The 20,537-nt window shown below is 38.2% G+C and overlaps 1 protein-coding gene across 4 annotated transcripts in view; it reads left to right on the top strand.

Moving 5' to 3' along the window:
• The first annotated feature begins 609 nt into the window (after positions 1-609).
• LOC149084552 (prestin-like) overlaps positions 610-20,537 on the top strand; it is a 53,270-nt gene continuing 33,342 nt past the window's right edge. The window contains exon 1 of one of the 4 annotated variants that reach the window (XM_089234973.1): positions 610-1,525. In XM_089234973.1, coding sequence (XP_089091099.1) covers positions 1,483-1,525 — 43 coding nt within the window. In that variant the 5' untranslated portion in view covers positions 610-1,482. Of the gene's footprint in view, positions 1,526-3,360; positions 3,511-4,257; positions 4,280-14,578; positions 14,879-20,537 lie in introns of those variants that run through there. The other 3 variants (XM_089234972.1, XM_089234975.1, XM_089234971.1) reach the window with 3 other exon arrangements.

Consider the following 20,537-nt stretch of genomic DNA (forward strand, 5'->3'; position numbering starts at 1 on the left):
TAGAAGTAGTATCTAGGAGGATTTGGTAGTACCGCCCTCTTACTTACATAACGTATAAATTAGGGAGTTTGCCCCTTTCACTTCAAAAAATGGAAGACAGATGTCATCATCAGTATGAAACGAGACAAGCATAACTGGCGCCATAAGTATGTTAGGACCACGCTTATATACGTACACAACACGCGCCGGCGTGTATCAATTCTTCAGAAATTCCCCAGAGGAATGTTTACGAGCTGTATGTACGGTTAAGTATGAGTAATAACACCCCTGTCTTTCTCTGACCACTCGTTGAACATTACGAGGTGGGTGATAGAAAAAACATGCTTGTTCATGCATATTAGGACCTGTTTCCACTTTTCAGTTTCGTTTAAACTTCAATTTATTTTGTTGTTACCACCGCCAAATATAATTTGTGTTCAACAGTTTGCACTAAACGCATTATTTATTACGTCTTTGCATGCCGTCGAAAATTTAAAAAATTCACTGAATTATCAGAAACGACAGCTGAAAGTGTAGTTTTCAATTTGGGAATTATCTTGTCTCGTGTAAGAGAAAAATTATCTAATCACGTGACTGAGGGGGGAGAAAAAAACAACAGCAACGATAGTTATAGCACAACATCCTGCGGATCTTTGGTTGTCCAACTTCCTTCTGCGAGTTGATTTCCGAAGTCCTTTTTCTGGCAATACGTTTTGAGACAGAGCCGTCGGCCATATTTATATCGTTATAACGATGTCTCACTACTCTATTTCCCCAATATAAATCCTTCCAAAACGTGGACACAAACAAAAAAAAACTCATGGCAAATCCCCAACAAATTTTCCTTTTTTCTTCAGTATTAGCATAATTCTTTTTTAGGTGGACAATGTCGCCAGTTTTTATTGATTATTTCCTACTTGTACCAGCCGAAGAATGGCCAATGAGAACGAGAGTGAATGATAAACGAGAAGAAAATTCGATTTTGTGCCGCGGCGCGTGAAATAATTTTGGCAAAGTGAAATCCTACTCGTTTTAGGAAAAAAGAAAAATAACAAGTGTAGAATCTAGATCATTGATTCTTTCTCCTCGTTTTTTTCTTGCTACTGTTATTTATTTATTTATTTCATATTAACCGTTACCAACCAGTGCTGAAGTGGCCGGAATCTGTTTCTACCAGCTGTGTTTTTGAGAAAATATATCTCGAGAAGAGTGATAGATACTCTTGAGAGAGGCAAACAAACACAAGAGAAATGATTAGAAACACCGAAAAATACCTTTTTCTACCACTTGACTTCTTTGGGACTTCAAGGTTTCACTGATAGGTTATTTGTTTTCTTTCCCATTAATTATCATATCCAAATGCTTGCTCGATAAGCATTTGTTTGTCACCTACAGATACAATTCCAGCGGATGTTTGTGTTCTTCTCCCAGTGCTGTGATTTGTTTCACGGTGCGGCATCCTATTAGTGTTCAAATTAATCCGTAGCATCAAATTAATTGGGTATGGATTTTTGGAAATGGTCTAAAAGTGTCATCAATGGAAAATGTGAGTAATTTTTGTTTTTCTGATTAATTTTTGTATCGTTTATAGGGCAAATTTATCAGATTAATTTTTTAACTGAGCCTGATTTTGTATTATTTTGCATTATTTCATAAGCATTGATGCATCACAAATAGATTTAATAGGATTTATAACCACTTATGGTTCTTGAAATTTACCGGATAACTATTTGGAAACACATTTTTGAATGGAATACTGTCCGTGTGGGGGTTGAATCATTCTTGAAAACAGTTCCTTTTTTTCAATGAAATTTACGAATGTTTTTGTGTTTTGAGAAGAGAACTGTCTGTTAATTCATTCTTGAAAAGAAGAGAAATCTGAAAATCATGTCATAAAAACGAAAATCATCAGAAAATCTATTAAAAAAACCCGTTTGAAAATCCATTGTCGAAACAAATACGTACTTAAAAACCAATTATTGAAGTGAAAGTTGCTTGAAAATCAGTTGTTGTATATGGAAACTTTCTTGAAAAGGAAGTCGCGCCTTCAAAAGAAAGTTGCGTGAAATCAAAAATGTTGAATGTGGAAAGAGGCTTGAAAATTATTTGTTGAATGAAAAGTTTGAATGAAAAGTTTTCCATACAAAAATAAATTTTTGTATGGAAAGTTGCTTGAAAATTAATTATTGAATATAAATTTGTTTGAAAAGTTGCTTGAAAATTAATTATTGAATATAAATTTGTTTGAAAAGAAAGTTGCTCGATAATCGATTGTTGAATTGAAAGGTATTTGAGAACCAGTTGTTGAATGGGAAGCTGCTTAAAAATACATTTTCAAATGGAAAGTTTCTTGAAATCAATTGTTGGATGGATAGCTGTTTGAAAACCAATTTGCTCAACCGAGAAAAGTGGTCGAATCTATCATTAAATGTTTATAGAACCTGTTGTTAAATTTATAACAATTTCAAAAACCTATAGCCACCTAAAGTAAGTCACTTCACAACTTCAAATAAATATGGGTAAACGTAAATGGGTAAACGAAGACTAGATATTTTAGCGATTTGGGAGAAACAATCGTTGCTGAATGTAAGCCATTTTTTTTTTAAATATGAAGCTTGGGAAGTTCATTGTTGTCCCAATCGTTTTGTGAGTGCGTCTGGTTTTTGTTGTATCGTGTTTGGTTTCGTTAGTGTGAAAAATAGAATGACTCGGAATTACTGTGCAGAAAGAATAGAAAGTTTGTTTCCAGCATCATCGACATCGGGGATTATCGAAATCTGCTTCTGCAAAAGAACACCAACAATAATTTTATAATTAACATTATTAACAACGCATTACATCATTGCAACATAATGAAATCCCCGTAAAGATTCTTTTACGTGAGAATGAGCCAATTACTACATCTGAGCCCAGGCACATCAAATTACATTATTCAAAAAATTGCTCAACGCGACACCACTCATATCAAATTGTGGCTAGTGAATACGATGCGATTGTTAGTGAAGGCGATAATTTCATTGGAAACCTTTTGTGACACACACACACACGCACAAGAGATAATTTTTATGATAATTTGATAACCAGAGCTACGCACGTATACAGCTTTTCGTCAGAATTGTACAGTTCAGATTCCAAATAAGCTATCAATAGCTTACTGGGGATCATAATACGGCGATACTGCAAAAAAAAAAAAAAAAAGATAACTACTTGAAAATCATTTGAAGAAAATTGCCAGCGCATATTCGAGACGAAAATTATCATTGTCCCGGATTGTTTCCTCTCTCAAAAATAATTCGAGAATAGGAATCACACACAAACTCTCAAGTGTTACGTGATAAGATAACGTATTACTTTAAAGACCATCATAGCACTTTCTATGTTCCTAATAGTTGGAACATGATCAATGATCATGTGTTATCGGTATTGCCAATAAAGCACACAATACGGTCTGGATATTAGAAGACATGCCGTCCTCAAAACTTCTGTCTTCGGTGAAAGAAGAGATCGTGTTAAACGTCCGAAAACTCACCAGTACGTAAGAATGATTATCCGTTTTTTTTAAAATTAGCATCGTATCAGGTATAATTTTGCGAATCACCCACGTTTCCGTGACGTCAGAAATTAAAAAAAAAAATCTTCACTGTAGGGCAATATCTAGTCACCATGGGATTAATGCCCATGTGGACAACATTTCGTAAAAGTGATGCACGCAATCATGATACTATCGTACGTGATAAGATCTTTACAAGACAGAATATACGAGAGCTCTCTCTCGGAAATGAATTTAAGAGAACGCTTCCTATTTATACTAGACGGCAGAGAAGACACGTGTTGGCATTTATAATCATAATTTAAGCATTATCCTTTTACAACACGGCCAGTAAATTTCGACAGATAAAAGTTTTCATACGATGATTATGAATAAGTATGAAGAACTCTCTCTCTCTCTCTCTCTCTCACGATATCAATCTTAATCCTTCTTAAAGCATGAATGCAAAGATTACAAACTGTAAATTAATGTAATAAAATGGTATTTCTTTTTTTGATGGATTCTGATCGTAGGTTTTTAGGAAGAAGAATTCAAATCACCGAGACTTTGACTTTTAGCAAGCCACCTCGGATCGCATGGCAGATCGAGGCATTAATGCATGCCAGTCCCATCTTCGAAAAAATCTCGCCATAGCGTGTAACAGACTTTACAGCATGCTTGCTCAACCCATAGGCCAAATGTGGCTCTTGGAGTCCCCCTACTGACGTAACCCTCGACGAATAACCAAACCACTCAAATGCCCCATGAAAGGTTATGACTATTTGTTATATTACTTATTAACTTTCAAAATTTACATATTTAATCTATAGGCCTACATGTGAAATGATACTAGAAATCATATTTTAAATTTTTGCGATCTAAAACTTGGGGAATGGCAACACTGATTTTATCTCTAATTGCAACCGGATTCTGTTTTTTTCATTGAAAGAGAAACGCACGCTTTATACTTATGTATGCACAACCATTTAGTCAAAAAGTTGAACTAAGTTAATGTCGCAGATGCATTAATGTTCCAAATAAGTTTTGCTGCCACCATGTCACATTAAATTGGCGCTAATCAGACGTGTACGCAGAGGGGGCTTTTGCCCCCTCCCAAGGAGATCAAAAATTAAAAATATTTTTGTAAGAACAAGAATATCGAAAAACTAATAAAATATACCTCTTTCAGCTATTTTAATCAATTTCTGTTAATTTAAATGTTTTTGAAGGTTAATAACTAATAATTTATGTGGAAGAAAATCATTGTGAATACCCCCCCCCAACCTTTTGTGACCCCCCCCCCTCCTGTGCACACTTCTGTGGGGCCCTGATGGGAAACATTATGAAGGCTATGGACAAATCTGTCCCAAATTTTCCACCGCCCCCCGCCCAAAGAAAATTTTTCCGAAATCAAATATCAGACTGTCTTTTAGCAGTTCTTTTAGAAGAAGTATTTTTTTTGTAAGTCCTCAAATAAGGAAACTATCAAGTAATTTTGTTTTCACAGAGAACGCGCTGCATGGCAATCATTTACATCCACAACGAAGGGGGTTTTTAGGGGGATCAAGGCAGGTGGGACCCTTCAACGAAGAGTGATTACTCTTGGATTTTGCAGAAAGAAGACAACAAAATATATAAGAGAAATAAATAAATTATTTTCATAAAATGCTAGAAAAATTGGTATAGATTTCGTTCCGTGTATATGAATGTGCACTCTATGGATATTACATATATGTATATGAGTAAAATTTTTTTTGCTATTTCATGTATAACTATGTATGGATATGATAAAATAACTATAGTAATAAATATATTATAATTTGTCATTAAGAATATGCCGATTATCTCCATTTTCAAGGTATGTAAGTTTTTTTATAGGGTATGCGTATTTCAAAAAATGACCATCATGCATAATTTCCAGCTTTTATAGATTCCAAATTTTCAGTATTGTTTCAATCTCGTTTGAGCCTAGCCTCTGTTCGAGGTTCACAAATCTGTACCTGTAATGCGTCCACTGGAAGGGACTACGGCCGATAACAAGTCGCGTGCATGCGCAAGAATTCTTTAAAAAAAACCGGAGCAAGCAGTGCGAAAAAAAGTAAACGACCACACTGCGCCTGCGCAGATAAGGCAAGATGTGTATGATACCATTTCCTTCGGATTTGGTCAGTCGTCTACTGCTGTAGCCGGAAAAGATTGTTTGGACGACGATTTTCTTCTTTCTATAGAATGGAATCAATCTTGCGAATACAGACAACTGCGCGCGACTTGTTTAGCACTTCAGATCGCTTCCAGTCGACGACCGGCGTTAAGTAGTCACGGGTATTCTTACTGGTTTTATGCTAATTCTACAAACGATGAGAATACGCCCTAGTAAGTCTAGCATTTACATGGATTGTGTCCAACAGAAAGTGGGTCAAGGATGACACGTTCAAGCGACGCATGTTGTTGCATCTATGCAAATCGATCTTGTTAAAAGCCAAGTCACGCATAAATGACTTATTCCAGGAACTATAGACAGCATAAAGCGAAACTATACGTGATCCGTGGATCAAACTGTTCTTTCTGCCTATACCGCAACCACGACCAGCACCAGATTTCATGGCATCCATATCGGATATCTTCGGTCACGCTTTAGAATGTATTGGGAGGCAGAACGAGGAAATCTTAAAAGAACTTGATAGCAGCATTTAGACACTGTATATCCAAAGTTGCGCGTGACTTCCTTCGGAGAATCTTGACTGTTGCTATTGATACGCCTTCTAGAAAAGCAAATGCTAATACTTACATAAATGACATTGAAATATTTCATCGCACGATTATTGCTATGAGTTGTTTTTCCTTCTGCTACCGGTGTAAAATCGCAAGTCATTCCATTTCCTTCATAAACATTCCTTAATTATCTCGGAGAATTTATTTTTGTTTTTGTTTTTTTATTGTTATTATCTCACGTGAATTATCATCCGAATTCTAATAAACATCTCGTCATGTTGTTTTTTGGTTTCTTCCCCCCCACGGGGTACAATATTGTATTGCAAGAGTACTGAGAACATGAATAATAATTTCGAATGTGAATGCGTGGGAGAGAAGTAGTTTCCATTTAAGAGAATGGTGGGAGTAGTAGTAGTAGTAGCAGTTGCAGTTTTTCAACCTGAATCCACTCACTAATTAGTCGCTTGTCACCTGGAGTTTTGAGTCAACATTCGTTATCACGTGTTGCGGGCTCTTACGTAGGCAGTTTCTACGACCTCAACACTAGCGTACGTTTGAATGTCTTAGCGGATTACTGTTAAACAACGATTTCCAGGAGTGGGGAAGTGAATTCATACAAATTCAGTGACGATGCGAAAAATTTTAAAAGCCCTTCTTCGTAAGTGGTTGAAGAAACTCTCTCGAAAAGGAAGTTATGGAAATTGTTGTCTATCACGCATGGCATATCACGTTTATGTTTACTGATACATTTCTTTTTTTTCTCTTTTCTTCCTGTGTGAGGGCAGAGGGGTTTTCATAGGCGGAACAGATGGAGGCGGGGGTTGGAGGTGGACATTACGGGAAGGGGTAAGCGGGCTATACCCCAGGGCGGAAGATTTGAGGAAGGAGGGGTCAAGAAAATTAGAGTACAATGGGAAAAGCAATAAATCTGTTTCTGCTTGGAGAGTGGGGGACAGGTCGAGTGATCGACCAGATGAGCGACCTAAGGAGTGTAGAAGCATGTGAGTGACTAAAACAGTGTGCAAGTATGCGAGTAACCAAAAAGTGACCTAGAGGGCGAGAGGAGTGATTGAAAGATTGACCTAGAGAATGAGCGCCAGATCATTGACCAAAAGGGTGAACTAAAGAGTGTGTGATCATGAGAATGGCCTGGGGAGTGTGAGGATGAGAATATTGGTGGGAGTGACCTAGAGTGATAGGGAGACGAAAAGAATGGTGACCTACAGCGGTGTTTCTCAATCACCGGGCCCTGACATCAGTCAAACCGGGCCGCGAGTGGTTCACCGTTCCATTTTTACCCATTTATTTCCCATTATTCGTTTGTATGAAAGGGCCTTCCACTCGCAAACAAAGAAATCAACCGGGCCGTGGGCTTCCAAAAGTTGAGAACCACTGACAACGGTTGAGACTCATAGTGTGAAAGCCATGTGAGTGACCGAAAGATTTACTTAGATACGGAGGCGTATTTACAGGGGCGGTTCTTAAGCTGACAATAGCCCATTATGACTTTTCTGAGGAATGAACGGTCAAGAAAATTAGACTAGAAGGGGTAAAGGGCGGCAAAATTTGTGTATCCCACTTGAGGCAAAGCCATAAATCCGCCTCTGAGGAAGTGACTGTCTGCCCCTTTTTTTAGCAAAAAAAAAAGCCAATTTTTCTACTCATATTAATACGTAAAAATCTATATACAAACAATTTAAAAATTACAATTTTGACAACTAATAATTATATTCACCCGTCTCAGCGAAAAAATCTGCAAACAATACTCAGCTGTATATAATCCGTCCCAAGATATTCCGATCCTTTTTTAGCGTATAATCCACAGCTAAAACAAAAATACGGACATAAATATTTGCTCACACTAAGAAAATGAATAATAATGAAAACATTCAGAGACAATGAGTTTTCAACAATTTGGGGAATTTCTGTTCATTTCTGGGTCTGCCTAGCCGTTAATTCGGTCACACGTGATCACGAAGCGCCAAAATGAGTTCAAAATCGCATTTCTCCCCCCCCCCCCCCCCGGGTTACTTCATGTTCATAATGATGACAAAGAAATGCAAAGGCGATGTTAGCGGGTGATCTTGCTCCAAATACCGAAATTCTTGATTATCACGTTTATTTTGATGGTGAGAGTGAAGGGAACAATTTATATTTTCGGATGACGTATCCACAAGCTGTTCCGTATTATCATCGATTGCGTATTAATCGAGACTATGATTATTTATTTGCTATCGCTTTGAATGATTTCTTGTGTTTATCACACGTTGAGGGGAAAAAAAATGAAAATAAAATAAATCTCTTTATTCCCCACAAACTTATTCGGGTGTTATCAGTATTGTTACAAGTCGGGCCGAATCAAAGCACGTGAATCGGGCCGCCATTCAAGGGGGGACGATGATAAATTGTTAGATGAATACGGTTAGATTCAGATTCAATAAACGTATAGCAGTGGGTTCCCAAACTCTTCACGTCGTTTTGAGCACTTTTCAGATGAAAAATTTACCACGTAGCACTAATTTCGACAACACTGATACGTTGGTGTAGTGTACACGCTACGGTAAATGTGGTGAATCTGGTGTTTAAGCATAATCGCCCTTATTATGCGTAATCATTAATCGTTGGCCGCGCGAATATGCGAAATGAAATAACATATTAATCCGGTGATTATGAATAATCACTGATTCATCACTTTTACCGTGACATATACAAAGTGGTTCCTCGAAAAGCGTCGGTCGGAAAGTGAAAAATTCTGTGGTCCGTTTAATAGTTGAAGTTCCATATGGGAAATTACCAGCTTGAATTCCGTTGTGATTTTTTTTTTTAATGAATCGGAGGGAAACATGAAACGAAGTTTTTACACGGATTCCAATCAAAAAATGCATAACGGTTAGATTTGCAACATTGAGAAAGAAATTTGTAACGAAACATTTGAGAGAAGGAAATTTTATTCAGATATCGATGATTAAAATTTTCAATTTTTACCACTTTTCACGTGCTAAAATGACCAGTTATATAAAAACTTAGAACTTATCACTCAGTACTTGGCATTATTTTCAAATGTGGCAAAAAACGGAAGTTCCAACTGCTGACATTTTGACAAATTTCGGTTAAAAAAGGGCAAATTTCTACTAATTTATATTGAAATGTATAATGTAAAAATTATTTAATTTTCGTATTTCTCTCAAATTTCATTAAGGATGAAACTATCACAATTGGATTTTAGCTGGTGATTTGTTGTATTTAACTTCAACTCTCAAATGGGCTTGAATGTATAACAACTCGCACATGTGCGAGGGCCACTCTGGAAGGTTATAGCAGCTCTGAGATCGCATAACTACTATTAATTGGATTCATAAGTACTTACATGTATTGAAAGAATACTAAAAGAAATCATGTCTAAGCTCTTTTTTCAATGCATTTTATTTTTGCTTTGAAGAAAATGTCATTGAAGTTTAAAACATTGTTCTAATTTTCGTGTAGTTTCTCGAAACAATTTAAAACGCTGTTTTCAAATGCCAAGTAACAGAGTCCCACGGTAACTAATGAGTTGTAGCAAAATTGAAACAATTTCACTGGTGTTTTCTAGATAGAACTTCAATAGCTGCTATTGTACGGGTTTGGACTTTCGTTCTTGTTTTTTAAAGAGCTCCGTCAGCCTTTCGTTCTGGTTTGAGAAGCTTAGACAGCCGTTTGCACTTTCGTTCTTGTTTGGAAAGCCTCCTTCCTTACGGTTCGCTAACCTGCACAGTCCCTTACGTTCGTATACGTACCTGAGCGGCAACTAGAACTTTCGCTCTCGTTCGCGGGGCAGGATCGCGACTTTCGTTTTACTTTGCGGAGGTGCCATATCCGATCCTCAGAAGTGATGGGCTTGCAGCTCAGTACGCACTTCGTTAACGTAAAAGTGTGACATCAACAACTTCGAGTCATTGTTTGATGCGCTCTTACACTGTTCTCGATTGACACTCCACTCCGTAGCTACCTTCAAAGTTCGTATCATCATCTATTCCGATTCTCTCTCTCTCTCTCTCCTCCACCACCCCTCTTTTTAAATGCCGAGAAGCACTGGAGATAGATCTTCATTTTGGTACGAATTCCGGTCCTCCACTTACGTGAGATTTTGTTCCCATGTCCCAGTTTTCTGTTATGGGTAGCCTTCGCTTTACGCGATCTCACTTTACGAGTTTTTTCATGACGCGATCATTTTGATCATCATCATCATACCCATTTCTAGCGTAAAAATCTCGCGATACAGTGTGGTTCCCGTGGTCTTCCTGATATGTATATTTCGCGATAAAGTATGATTCCGCGGTCCTTCTGCTACGTACATCTCGCGATAGATGACAGGACCGGAAATAGAGGGGGACGGGGGCAACTATCCCCCGGATGGCAAAATTTTTGGGAATGGCAGTTTTTTTCAGGTGGGAACAAAGAACACCGTTTCAAAATTATCGAATTTTGAAGTTGCGTGGGGGGGGGGGGCAAAATATCGTTTCCCCCCGGGCGGTTGAATCATGTTTGTCCCTGGTGACAAAAATCCTAGTTACGGCCCTGACTTCTGATTGTGTATTTTTCGCGATTGACAGAGTGTGGTTCCGTAGTCCTGCTACGTACATCTCGCGATAGAGTATGGTTCCCATGATCCCAGGGCTGTCACGAGTATCATGGACCCCCGGGCAAAGTGGTTTTTCTGAGTCCCTACCTGGTGAATTCTAGAAAATTTCAACCGTATCTGATTTTTCTGAGGCCCCTCTTCTCTTGAGGACTTCGGGCCGTGGCCGAGGGGGCCATACGTTACGATTATGTGGGACGACCCCGCATGGTCCTTCTGACATGTATATTTAGCGATAGTCTGTCTGGTTCCGTGTACCTTGTGCATCAGGCATTTCGCGATAAAATATGAATCGTGTGGTCCTTCTGCTATATTCATCTTACGATAGATAGATTGTGGTTCTCGTGGTCCTTCCGATGTGTACATTTCACGGTAGATAGCGTGTTCATCGTAGTCCTATGTATGTACGTCTCGCGATAGAGTGGTTCTCGTGATCCTGCCATGTACATCTCATGATTGATAGCGGTTCTCGTGGTTATTCTGCTATATACATCTCGCGATAGAGTGGTTTTTGTGATCCTTCCGATATGTATTTTTCGTGATCAATAGAGTGTGGTTCTCGTGGTCCTTTTGCTATGTACATGTCGCGATAGAGAAAGTGTGGTTTTCGTGGTCCTTCTGCTATGTGAGCCCACATCTAGTGATTGTGGTTCCTATGGTAATTCTGATATGTATATTTCGTGATAGTGTGGTTCTAGTAGTTCTATGAACATCTCGCGATAGAGTGGGGCTCTCGTGGTCCTTCTGCTATGTACATCTCATGGTATAGATTGTGGTTTTCATGGTCCTTCTGCTATGTACATCTCACGGTATAGATTGTGGTTTTCGTGGTCCTTTTGCTATATGCATGTCGCGATAGGTAGAGTGTGGTTTTCGTGGTCTTTCTGATATGTATATTTCGCGATAGAGTGGTTCTTGTGAATATGGCTAACTGATAAGTGATTATTCTACTGTTCTCGTGGTTCTATGAACATCTCGCGATAGATTGTGGTTTTCGTCGTCCTTTTGCTACGTGCATGTAGAAATAGGTAGAGTGTGGTTTTCGTGATCCTTCTGATATGTATTTCGCGATAGAGTGGTTCTTGTGAATATTGCTAACTGATAAGTGATTATTCTATAGTTCTCGTGGTTCTATGAACATCTCGCGATAGAGTGGGGTTGTCGTGGTCCTTCTGATATGTCGCGATTGATAGTGTGGTTCCGGGGTCCTGCCATGTACATCTCATGATAGATAGAGTATGGTTCTCGTGGTCCTTCTGCTATGTACATCTAGATTGGTCCTTCTGATATCGCGATGGATAGTGTGGCTCCGTGGTCCTACGTTCATTTCGCGATAGATTGTGGTTCTCGTGGTCCTTGTGATATGTACATCTCGTGATTGATAGAGTGTGGTTCTCGGGGTTTTTGTGGTCCTGATATGTATCGCGATGGATAGAGTGTGGCTCCGTGGTCCTGCTATGATTCTACATTGCGCGATATATTATGTTTACCATGGTCCTTCTGATATGTATTTCACGATAGACTTTGGTTCCGTGGTCCTTCTACGTTCATTTCGCGATAGATTGTGGTTCTCGTGGTGCTTCTGCTATGTGCATCTCACGATAGTGTGGGTTTTCTTGATCTTTCTGATATATATTTTTAATGATTGATAGTGGGGGGGGGGGGGGTTCGTGGTCCTTCTGCTACTTTCGTTTCGCGATAAAGTAGGGTTCTTGTGGTTCTATGTACATCTCACGATAGATAGATTGTGATTGTCGTGGTCATTCTGATATATACTGTACATTTCGCAATAGAGTGTGGTTATCGAGATCCTTCTGCTATGTACATCTCGCGATAGAAAGAGCGTAGTTCTCGTAGTCCTTCTGAAACGTACATCTCGCGATAGAAAGAGCGTAGTTCTCGTAGCCCTTCTGAAACGTGCATCTCGCAATAGAGTATGTTTCCCGTGGTCCTTCTGATATATATATATTTGTATATAGATATATAGAGTGTGGTTCTCATGGTCCTTCTGTACATTTCGCGATAGATAGATGTGGTTCTCGTGATCCTTTTGATATGTATTTCACGATAGAGTGTGGTTCCGTAGTCCTTTTGATATTTATTTCATAATAGAGTGGTTTCTCGTAGTCTTTTTGCTTGTACATCTCGCGATGGATAGTGTCGTTTCGTGGTTCTTCTGATATGGGAAAGTTTGTTAGGAAAACATTGTGGAAAGTAACTTCTTCAGAAACCATTGTTAACGTAGTTCTGTTGGAAAAACATTGTTGAAAAACCCTTTTTTGCGGAAAATGTCACAGGTTACGAACACTTTGTAGGGAAATCTTTGTAAAAAAAGAGAAGTGAAAAGACAGGTTATGAACACTTTGCTGAATTTTTTGTTTCTCAATAATGATTTCCGGTATTTTTTTTAAAATCAGAAATCCTTTTCTTACAACAAAGGTTTCGAAAATCAAGTCTTGTAACAAGCCAGCTTTTAACAAGGATGTACAGTAATACTTTTATTCACGAGACCCGTGAGATTCAAGTCGCATCGAGAGACGAAGACATTCTCGAGGAGTTCGATTTTAACCTTCATGACGAAGGGTTGTCAGTTTCGCATGTTAATGCAGAATAAAGGAATGCTCCATATTCGCCGCTTCATATACACCTCACCAACCGTCACAGTCTTAAATTATAATAGTTATTTCCCAGTGAATGAAGTTTTTCCTCAACGGGGAAGCGAATCCAGCATTGATACTTTCCATCAATAATTCTTCGTCAATATAGTAATAGTAGTAGTATTTGTCTCTAAACAAATAGCTCTTTTTGTAAACAAAAAGGAAGGAAAAGACACAGGTCATGAACGCATTGTTGGGAAAGCTTTGGTCACCGTTTTCTTGTCAACAACAAAATGTACCCACAGCTTGCGTACGCCAAGCTTTTATACGATATGAAAATCCGTATAACAATGGAGATTATATAATATCGTTTCATACAGCTATGTATACTACGTCCTTTTCTCTTATCCAACTATATTACGATTATACTTATATGCATTTATTCAAATACTTTTCAATTTAAATAGTTTTATGGAAGAGGCGTGACGTTGTGTCCAGACGTTGATGTTTGGGAAATCCGATTCATAATATCAGTTTTATCCAGAAAAACAATAACAACAATTAATGCACGGCATATTTAAAAAATACTCCATTATCCATTTAAGCTAAAGGTTCACGACTGAGACATAAAAGAAGTCTCAGCGTTGTAACATGCCAACACTAAAGCTGAATATTCTCTAAGCCTCAAACGGCCATCGTAGGGAAAGTGTTGAATTCTCAAATCTGATTTTCGCGTGTGACGCGTTTACATGTTTCAGTGGGGGTGGAACACACTGGTACCATTGTTGTATAACTCGGAACGCTACCTGTAAATTAGAAGTGTTTAGATAGATGGATATTCCATAGGCAAAGAAAAAATATAAGCAGATTATCTTTTTTTTTTTCCTTTTTTTTTTATCAGTGATAGTTGCTGCTGTCATGCGATTTAGTTTGACGAGATCTTTTTTTTTTTTTTTCCGACGCTTGTCTCGTTGGTGGCAGTGGCGATGATTCTGCTGTTGATGATGATGATTTACGACCAGTTTTTTTTTTATTTTTACGCCACTGGAGTTTAGTACCACCCGATTTTTCCACTCGTATCAAATAAAATAAAAAAAAGAAAGAAAAAAAAAGGTAAAAAAGAAACCGAGTGTCAATTTCAGAAGCAGTTTTTCAAACACCAGCTACAAAAACTCGACGTCGGAAGCGACGGAACAAACAGATAGACATTGAACCAGAAAATCCGAGAAGGAAGTTCTATTTTCATGTTGTTCTTTCCTTTGTTGGATTGTGAAGTTTCTGGTGGCATAAAACTTACGTAATTTCGAAAAAAACAAGAAAAAAAAAACTTTTTGTTGCATAATTTAAAAGAAACAAAAAGAACATTTTTGATGTCTCTTCCTGTGGAAAGTGCGCCTGTTTATTCACTCAATAATTATGACAGCACTGCCGTCACCAACAACAAAGGTAATGTCTATTTCTGATATTCTTCTGTCGTGGATCTTATTTATGTCTGAAAGTATGATAAACATTGTCTCTGTTGTTCATAATTGGAAAAAGAAATTACACTCTATATATATATATATATATACATATATAAGAGACGGGATTTCTATCATTTAATGTGTGTGGTGTGATTTTTCCAATAAAGGTCACGATGGATCTATTAAGGACTCATTAATGTCATTATCAGTGAAGAAATCAAATTAAATGCATTTTGAGAATTTCATATTTTTGAGCAACGTACGTTTTTTTAAGACATTCGGTTCTCTAGCTTACGGGTTCTAAACTTGTGCTCCCTCAGGACTCATTGTGCACTTGCCAGGGACTCCGCGGCTGCTTCAGGACGGTAAAATAAATCTGTAAATTTGATTAATAAATAAAAATATGACTATGGGGAGCTCCCCCTTAAAAATTATGGGCTAAAATTCGTCAGAAAAGGTTGAGAACTTCGCTGCTCTAGCTCTGTGCTGCGGTGCTTCTTGACTGCCGCGCCACGGCTCGGTACCGAACTTTAACATTGGTCATACCGGGCCGCATAATTCTCTGTCTTAATCTTCCCCATCTAATGCGCAAATTTAATATTCCCGGAATTTTTTATCAGCCGAATGGGGAGGTTCACTGCCATACGGACCATACTGCCAGGGATACCCTTACCAAACGCGGGACTCAGTGTAAAAATGATAGCAGAGGTGTCTTGAAATTTTCATCCACCCCCCCCCCCCCCCAGAAAAAAAAAATAATTTTTGTAACCTCTTTATCCCGATTTTACATTTTGTGTGGGGAGGGAAATCGGCATCCGAAAATTCATTTGGACGGAAATGCTGGAAAATGTCCGTTCAAGGAAATACGAATAGACAATTAAATGCAAATTAACAAAAACCTTATTAAATTTCGAGTTGATGAAAATTCAGATCTAAAAAAAACATGAAAGAAGTAATTTTTAAGCTAATGAAAATTTGGATCTACCGAAGGAAGTAGCCTCAGAGAACTAATGAAAATTTAAAGTCGATGAATCAAAAATAAGAAAAATTCTAGCACTGACGAAAATTCACAATTGATGAAAAAAAAATTAGGTTGAACTCTGGGAATTCAAGCTGATGCATAAGGTAGCGAGCAGAGTGTCATCTTTTCGCATGGGACCACGCGGGCAAAGCTAGAAGGCCTCAACTGCCGAAGGGGCTCTCACCATGATAATGAGATATCTTAGTGGTTCCCAGATAATTTAGTCGTGAACACCCCGAAAATCTCTGTGTCTGTCCTGGAACCCCCGCTCATTCATAGCAGCAGAAATAACAGATATCTATCAAAGAGAATGTTCTCGAACAATGGAGGACTTCCTATCCAGTACTAGTAAATGCGATGCGATAGCAATGCAATCTACCGGACTGCATAAGAAATAAAACAATGTATCATACTAGTATCGAGAGATGCTGCCGTAATTGCAATATAATCAGATCATGAAACAATATTATTACTGCAGTCTACCAACGTTGCAGCACTGCTTTTGCACGTTAATTTAATTAAAATTTTTCTTTTAAATAATTTATCAATTTTTTTTAACGCGGCATTAATTTTCTTTATCGTAACTCTATAATTATACCATGGACCCCCCCCCCCAATAAGAAAGCCATTGACCCCTGGGAGTCCAGGCACCCCATTCGGGAACAGCTGAGATATCTTATTATAATTTTCTAGAGTAAGTGTGTTTAATTGTAAGAAGTTACTTCTAGCCGTCTGGGGTGCCCCAGAAAAATTACTTTACGCGGAGGGCCTATAATGCTGTTAAAACGACCCTGTTTGTGCCATGTACCTGCAACTTGTTGCTCGTGAGTACCAGTGCACTAAAACCGTAGATACCAGTCGGATCTGGTATCCCGAAGTCTGAATCAGGATGGGATGCCGAAATCAATCTTGATTCGCTCAAAATTACGGATAAGTGAGTGTCAGCAACCAAAATGCGTTCTTGTTCAGGATTGCCGAGTGCATTTTTGTTTCTAGTTGCGGCTCTGGTGCTCACTGAATCATCCAAGATTACTCGACTTTAATGGCTGATTTCATACTCACGGAATATGTATAGATTTCCGGATAAAATACCCAGTTTACATTAAAAATGTACATTATGAGGATTTTAGTTTGCTCATATGTCAGATGGGCATACGCGGTGCTTGTGACTAAAAAAGGGTTGAGGATCTTCACATATGCATGATGTCCTGTAAGTTCTAATGCTGCCTTTATATCATGAACCGCCAGTCGTAGAGAGATGATTCCAATTTAAAAATAGAGGCTGAAAAGGCATTCAAAAACTACCCTGTACCAGTTTTGAGAGTGAAAATACAGTGTGTGTCACCAAATAAAAAAATCTAAATTTTTATACTATCCTCTTGTTTTATAACTTTCAATAAGAAACTTATTGCCTTGTATTTTCTGGATAAAGAAAAAAGAAAACGTGCTTTCAACTGCAATATTCACTGAGATATTTCAATTCAGAAATCGGAGAAAATTTGGGAAATAACAGCAAAACTAACGGATAACCTTCCCTTCCTAACTTTTCTCCGATTTTTGAATACGAGTAGCTCTGCGAATATTGCAGTTAAAAACATTGGATCTCTTCAGTGGGACTCTGAAAAGAGGGCAACAACTTTCTAATTAGAAGTTAGGTGATAGGGGGACCGTATAAAAATTTGAATTTTTTTTTATTTTGTGATATACATACTGTATTTTCACTCTCACAACTGGTGCAGAGCAATTTTTGAACACATTTCGAGCATTTGTAAAATTAAAACCATGCTTCTACGACAAACTGTGATAAAGGTCGCATTAGCACTTACAGGACTCCCTGTATAGTCATTTCATTAGAAGAAAATTACCCATAAGGCTTCAATCCACTCAGCATGATACTAGCTCTTGAACGCTCTTGTATTCGGTCAGGTAGTCCATCAATACCTCGCTAGTACGAAATCAAACACAGGTGTTTCCGATGCGCACCGCGGTGCACGCGAGCAACAGACCGAAGACGCCGGCTCTAAAATGCAACACATATGTTAGGTAATATAAGTAAACACTCAATTTTATGGAAAACATTTACTGAAGATTTTTTTGATTAACTTTTGGCGATGAAGTGTTTACCGTAATCATTAGTGTATAAAGCATTTTTCACGTTCATTAACGTATTAAACGTGTACAGTCAGTCCTGTGTTGTCTGTGCGTGCGAGAGAGAGAGGGGGGTATTCTTTTTGCTATATTAAAAACTTTGTTTGGAAGCATTTTTGCAAGTTCAGGCGAGGGAGCTTTCCGACAGAGTTTCAATATTTGCAGAGGAGAATGTTTTTCTCGGCTGATCTTTATTTTAACACCTGCTGAGATACTATTTCAATGTCGAGAGTAAACGGGAGGTTTTTCCTTCAAAAAAAGGAATGCGATTCTCGCAACTGTAGACAGTCTCTGCAGACTTTCATTTTGAATCCCATGTTGCGTAAATACGATTGTATAGAATTATAAATTATATGTGGAGGGAAAATGATCTAAAATATTGATTAAATGTCACCTTCCTATCTATAAACTGTTTTGATAAATTCAAGAGTACAAGAAGCATAAATTAAACTTAAAAAAGATTTTTTGGATTAAATTTCAATTTTTGTAGCAATAAATACTAACTACTTACGATAATTTAGATTAACAGCCCGACAAAACTGCTGCTAAAGTCTACTAAGCTGCACATGTATTTTGTAAATTCCTCAGAAGAATTTCTAATGAATTGGTGTACGCTGGATTAGGGCCATTCCCAAGAGCATCCTGGGTCCCTCGGGTAAAGTGATTTATCTTCGGCCCCTATACCTGGCGAGACATTTACTTTCGAAAATTTCGTCTAGATCTCATTTTCACGAGCCCCACCTCTGCACTTGAGGCACCCGGCTATGCCCGGGTGGGCCCGTGAGTTAAGACGGAACTGTGCTAGATGTATAGATAGGAGTCTATGTATTATATAATAAGTAGCCAAATCTTCTATTGGCGTCTCAATACCTACGTTTAAAAAATATTTATGTACGTGTGGGTTCCAGTAACAGCCTCGTAACCACCAACGGCTCCGCATGAATTAAACCAAACCAAAGTCTTTCAAACGTATTTGTCTTCTCAGAAAAATAAAAAACCCTCCCTTCTCTACTAAGTCAACACATGGGGATCCCCTGTTGTGTCAGTAGTGTTTCTATAGCTCGTTACATCGCCTCCCAAGGTAGGATATCACCCATATTGCGAAACACTGATCTAGAGATTGGGAACACAGTTGGCTCAACTCATTCATGATTGTCTCACGCATGCGTATTATGTGTTTGGAAAGTGCTGTCACCTGCCTTCAGAATAGGAAGTGAAAGTGGCGGGTTCCTGAGTTTTTTGTGTTTTGTTATTACTGCATCGTGATCGTTTCTACCTATGAACGTGAAATTGATACTGCTGAGCAAAGCATCAGACAAACATGAGTCCACATCTCCTTTATCTTTGGGATTGCAAGTAGGCATTAATCCATACTTTTTGATAATTCATTTAAAAGAGTATGTAAAAAAATAATCTCGTGTGTTTCATTTTTTTTCATATTTAAATTTTTACAGAGTTAATTTATTCTAATCTTCGAGCTTTCTCTTGGGCAGACGACTCTAGGACTATATTTCAGTGCTGCGTAGTTCCTTAGTGCCCCGCCTGTTCCTTTACCAGCCTTTTAATGAGCTTAGCTTTTATTGGTATCATTATTTATTTACTTTGTATACAGACCTATGAAAGGCCAAAGAGCTCTGACTTCACTAGGTGCATAATACGAACAACCAATGAAATTGGAAAGAAAAAAGGCGGGGAAATCAGTAATCATTAAAAAAAAATTAATTAACACACGAACATGTGGGGGGGGGGGAATGCATAAAAGATAGCACTAATAAATACAGTCGAATCCCGTTTTAACGAATACCGTTATAGCGAAAATCTCGTTTTAACGAACACTTTTCTAATCCCCCAAATAAGTTTACATAGGAACAAAGCTAGGTAACCTGGAATTCCGTTATAACGAAATTTCGATTTAACGAAGTGATTCCTCCGGTCTCTTGGCGTTCGTTATGACGGGATTCGACTGTATGTTTAAAAAAAAAATCCCCGAGTACATAACAAACAATAAAATAAACATGTATATACAAATAAAATTCAATGTATAATAAAATAAAATAAAAAAAGTTTAAATTCGGGTCTACTTGTAGGAAAACACTATGAATTGAGTCGCTGTGGTGGTCGAGTGGTTATAGTGACGGACTCGCGATGCGAGGATCCGGGTTCGAACCCCACAGTGGTGGTCGGCTGAAGTTGGTTTTCTGTGGTTCCCAACTTCAAGGCGCAAATGCGAGCCGATCTCCCCGTTAAAAAGTCTCGCCACAGAGAGCAACAGTCCTACAACGATAAATCATTCAATCATAACACTTAACTCATAGTTAGAAAAACTGGTGGCAGATGGCAGCACTACACATAACAAGCATTACAGAGAAACAAAAAAATTCACGTCAGGTTTCACTACACGTACACGCACATTCCCGCATGTACCGATTCGTTGGGGGTTCTGCGGGCGGGCATGTGTGGTGTAGCAGTAGTA

The sequence above is a fragment of the Pholcus phalangioides genome, unplaced genomic scaffold (genome assembly GCF_987345545.1).
Source record: "Pholcus phalangioides strain wild (caught in Gottingen) unplaced genomic scaffold, Ppha-v1.0 ptg000008l_1, whole genome shotgun sequence".
In the NCBI taxonomy this organism is placed as follows: domain Eukaryota; kingdom Metazoa; phylum Arthropoda; class Arachnida; order Araneae; family Pholcidae; genus Pholcus; species Pholcus phalangioides.